This window comes from Aplysia californica, unplaced genomic scaffold, assembly GCF_000002075.1.
Source record: "Aplysia californica isolate F4 #8 unplaced genomic scaffold, AplCal3.0 scaffold00850, whole genome shotgun sequence".
Lineage (NCBI taxonomy): Eukaryota > Metazoa > Mollusca > Gastropoda > Aplysiida > Aplysiidae > Aplysia > Aplysia californica.
Window position 1 is genome coordinate 134,264 of NW_004798120.1, and position 4,850 is coordinate 139,113.

Here is a 4,850-nt window from a genome sequence, read left to right on the forward strand (position 1 = left end):
TTTAAAAACATACTACTCTGGCAAGTGAATTCCTTTCTGAATTTAGAATATACACTTGGGTTTTTGGTGAAGATATGCTTGCATACTCAAGATTTTTAAAAATGAAACTTTAACAATACCCGAGGGAGCCTAGAAAAATCGGCCAGCGCTCTGGGGGCAGTTCACGAACCTCTTACAATTCACAAATTATTTTGTATCATCTGTTCTCAACACCCAGGTAGGCCTAAGAATAAAATTCCATTGCATTCTCAGACCGGGTGAGAATAACCTCAATCAACAGTAGTATGTTATCTAAAAGTTGGACCTCCTAGTTCAACGTCCATCTCCAAAAGGACCGAGCCAAATGGGAATTTCGTGTGAAGTGCCTTTCCCAAGAACACAACGTCGGACCGAGCTGAGGCTCGAATCCACGAACCCGCAACCTCACGATTACGTGTACGATAGCCTAACCACTGGGCAACTGGCGCCGTTGTAAAGCGCGTGGAACATTCTAAATTATGGAAATGCGTTAAGAAAATGGTTCGTTTTATTACTACTAGTAGTAGTGGTCGTCGTAACACCGAATGTCTTTAACACTGATTTGACCTATTTCCGTTGCAAATACCGTAAAACTCTTACTGAAAGGTCAGCAAAGCGCATAATGTCTTACACAATGTGATGCCGTCATGCTTGCACAAGTCTGTGTATCTATTTCTCCTCTCGTTTTCCCAGACTTCGTGTTGTGCCAAGTTTCCGCCACAAAGCCGCCACCTGCTGTCTGTAGCTGGAGTTGTAAGTGATGTACACAAAGATGTTGAGAGAGGAGCAGAGAAGAAGCAGAGAGATTCTGACAAGTCCCACAAGGCTATAGATTTCTCCAAGCTGTCTGAAGTCGTTGAACTCTGGCTCCACATAGGAAGCGTACATGATGAGAACGCTGGGTAGATTGCAGACGACAAACATGGCGGCCACAACCACCACAGATTGCACCGCCCTCAGCTCTTTTCCCGAGAGTTGTGCCCCCTTGGACGGCTCCTTGCTTCCTGGCAACTCTGAGGACATTCGGAATTTTGTCGCCTGTTTGAGTTTTCCGGTTAGGACAAAAAGACAGCTGATGACCACGACCTGAGAGATGGTTGGGTCTGCAGCCAAGACCAGGGGGTACAAAATGATCACTATCGTCTGCCGGTAGGGCGAATAATTTGGAATAACTACCGTTTTGTTCAAACGTGGGATAAATGCCCACCGAAATCCTATACTGAGAAACAAAGGAGCATAACAGGCAAAGCAAACTAGTGTAAGAACAAGTAGGGTGGCCAGGACTTTTTTGATTGTGAAAATAAATTTGAACTTGAGCGGGAGCGCCACGCAGCAACACTTTTGAACCGTGAGGTAGACCGTGAAGAAGGTGGACATTTTGTAGGTCATCTGGAAACTGTAGAGCACCTGGACGTACAGCGTGTAGACAAGAGGGGGTGACGTTCCTATCCGGAAATCGAGAAGTGGATTCACAATAAAAAGTACAAGGGAAAGCAGATCGGTAACTGTGAGCGCAAAGAGAGTGATTGATGTCGCACTTTCCAGTATACCTGTTCTTCGAAATATCTCCACGTTACACAGATTTGTGAGGATGCCAAACACAGCTATACACATGTTGGTGGTGCGGATGACATTTCTGATCATCTCAACACTGTAGACAACCGGGTGTGACGTCACTGGTGCAGTTACAGTACAGTTTAGCACACACGTTTCTGATACAACAGTTGTCATGTTTTCAGTCACTGATTTCGATGTGAAGGAACGTAAAACGGCGCAAATTTTGTTTTCAAAGTGATACAAACAACCTTAGCTTAGCTCATTGAAGACGTGACATCTGGTCAATGAACAATGATTGAAGACGGGCTGGTTCGGGCACTTAAAAAAGAAGCAGCACATACAGAGTTTATTTGCTTTATCTGAAACTTTAAAAAAAATACAAGTGACAGTGTGATTACTATGACATGTGCAATTTCGTGTTTGGTGATAGGAAATGTGCTAAAACATTACCATTGGCCAGCTTCTGGTTGGGGTTGTATGTGCCCTCTATGGTACGTCCTTAGGGTGTTAAAATGTCCTTGAAGAAATCAACAGTGTTCGTTTCACCCACAGTCATATATTATGTCTTAGCACAAAAACCTCTATTGTATTCGTTTAACTCTGGTTGGATGAACAAAGGGATCAAAGGAGGTACTACTTGAAGTAGCTCACGTGGGCTGCTCGCTGATAAAAACAACTATGAAGAGACGAATGTAGTTTCTGGGACACCTGTAGAGACAGAAAGGCCTTGACATCTAACTTTCACTTGTAAGATTGAAGGCAAGCGAGGCTGAGGTAGACCCAGAGCAAGTTACTTGGAAAGCCTAAACAGATGGGCGACGCGGAAAGATCAGGATTACGTAGTTTTGTTGAGAGCATCAGAACAAAGAAACGACTTGCGAGCCTTGATCGACGATGTCTGTCGTAGATCTGACAATTTTTTGATGAGAGTGGCCGAACCGGCGTCTATGGTGTAGTGGTTTACGTCTGTGCCTCGCATGTGAATGGTGTGAGATATTTCCCTTTCTGATTCTGCCCGGATCTGCCCCTCTCAACCCGGGTGACCCTGACAGACAGAACTGAAGCCCTCACACTGGAATCGTGGGTGGTTGGAGGGTGTTGTGATGTGGTATGTTCCTTCTTTCTTATTATCGAAGGTCCATCGTCTTTATCTCTTCTCTTTCTTGTTTTTATATGTTGCTCTCCAGTGACACTTCTAATTTTCGGAACTTAGAATCTATATCATTATGATCCAAGTTTGTTGCAAGCGTTGATAAATCTACTAAACCTTAAATACTCTATCATTGAATGTGTAAATTGAACAATTTGAAAATTTTAAGTCGTCTAATTCTACGATGGATTTACGAACTGACAAAATTTGCCTTTTAACTACAATTATGAATCTATCCGAGCAATAAAATGTTAATTCTCTCCTCTTTGTCAGTGTGTGAGCCCTTAATCGTGTGTTTGCACTGCAATCATTATGCTTCACGGGAAGCCGAGAATTTTTCTGCGTGTTCTAGGATTGGTCTCCGGTGGTAATAATGACTGTGTAGCGCACAGAGTACGAATATGCGCTTTATGGATGCAATTATTAGTACTATTATTAAAGATAATGTGTACCATTAGTTTCACTTTTGCTTGTGTTGCAGTGCGAGATATTAAGATGTGACTGTTTGCCCTTGGCGTAAACCGATAATCTCGAACTTGACGAACGCTGGCCTGTGATAACTTCCGCTCTCACAGGTTCTCAGTTCTCAGTGTTCACTTACATCAAAGCTTTGGTTAGACGTGTAATACGTTTATAATAATGTGTCACCATTTTCGTCTTTGGCGAGGTTAGCATTTGCCTCCTATGGGCAAAATCAAATTTAGATCAATTCACATTATCTGGCACATTAAAGGCTTTATAATTGATGCGGTAATTCTATAACTAGGGTTTTTTTAAAACCCACGGTGCTGTTCCTTGAGGGCTTTGTCTTGAACCCACTCAACGGTTGATCATTTAGTAAATAGAGGAAGCGTGCGAATCAATCATTTCTTCTAGACCTAGGTGCTGATTGCTTCATTTTTTTAAATTATGTCTTTACCCGGCGGGTCTATTTCGATTGGTTAGGTGGGTGGCTGGTGGATGCTTTGGTGTGGTTTGCTCTTTAATGCTTCCTTTCTAACGGCTATCATCCTTAAATCTCCTCCTTATTTACTATTTACGAATGTTCCTCTCCAGTAACACCTCTAATCTTAGGCACTTATCTGTACTACCGGTATATTATCATTTCGTTGCATTGGTTTTTAGACGAAACCACTCACTTTACTGAGCTCAAAATCTACACAAAGATAGCTTTCAAAATTCCCAAGAGCATGATAGAGCCCGATTTTCATGATTTTTAACTAAGAATTTGCAGAATTGTAAATTTCAATCGCTGTTTTCGTTATGACCAGAACTGAGTTATTATTTTCTTGTCCATTGCGTAAAAGTGTGCTCAGTAAAGGTTCACAGTCTCAAGAGGAAAGGGGGGGGGGGGGGGGTGAATTCCAAGCGCGCACATGTCTTACTTTTGATTGTGTTGTTAAAACATTTTTGACAGTTAATTTTTTTTAATAAAGCAAATTAACTCTGCTTATCGAGCTTCTGAAAATTCAGCTGTCAAAATTATCCCTACCTTTATATTTAATCTTACTTTTACTTTTACTTTTTTCTTCCGCTTGTACCCTGGGGTGTCGCGGGGAGACACGGGCGTCTGTCTGCAGCAAGTCGTGTGGCCTGTAGGAGGGACATCCCGTGAGCTCTAAGGGTGTCTGCCACAGATTCACTCCATCGTCGCCTTGGTCTTCCTCTGGCTCTCCATCCAGAATATTTAGTGTTCTATGCTCTCAGAGCTGGATGGTTTTAGGGCATCCGCGTGAGGTGTCCGAACCACTTGACCTTTTGTTTTTCAATGTGTGATAGGACTGGTGTTGCTCCCACGGTGTCCCTTATGACTTTATTTTTAATTTGGTCTCTTCTTGTTTTGTTGACCGCTCTTCTTAAGCATTTCATCTCGCATGTGACCTGTTTCCTCTCTTAGGGCTTTTGATAGGGACCATGTCTGGCACTGGTATGTGAGGGTTGGAAGGAAAATGGCGTTGATGAGCTTCGCCTTGGTGCTCATGGGGACATTGGGATGTTTCAGGAGAGGGCCGAGTTGGTAGCTGACTGCGTTGGCTCTCTGGCATCTAGTCTCTATTTCTCGATCTAATTTTCCATTTTCTGTGAAATTGCTGCCCGAGTATTTTAATTCTCTGCTTTGTTTTAG

At 42.8% G+C, this 4,850-nt stretch overlaps 1 protein-coding gene across 1 annotated transcript; it reads right to left on the reverse strand.

The window, feature by feature from the left end:
• Nucleotides 1–687: 687 nt before the first annotated feature.
• On the reverse strand, nt 688–1,749 carry LOC101864341. Its single transcript, XM_005110086.1, has one exon. The coding sequence runs from the start codon at nt 1,747–1,749 to the stop codon at nt 688–690; it is 1,062 nt and encodes a 353-aa protein (XP_005110143.1).
• Between the last annotated feature and the right edge of the window lie 3,101 nt (nt 1,750–4,850).

What these genes read in the sequence shown, in the direction of transcription:
- LOC101864341 (XM_005110086.1), bottom strand. Translation starts at nt 1,749, where the DNA reads ATGACAACTGTTGTATCAGAAACGTGTGTGCTAAACTGTACTGTAACT.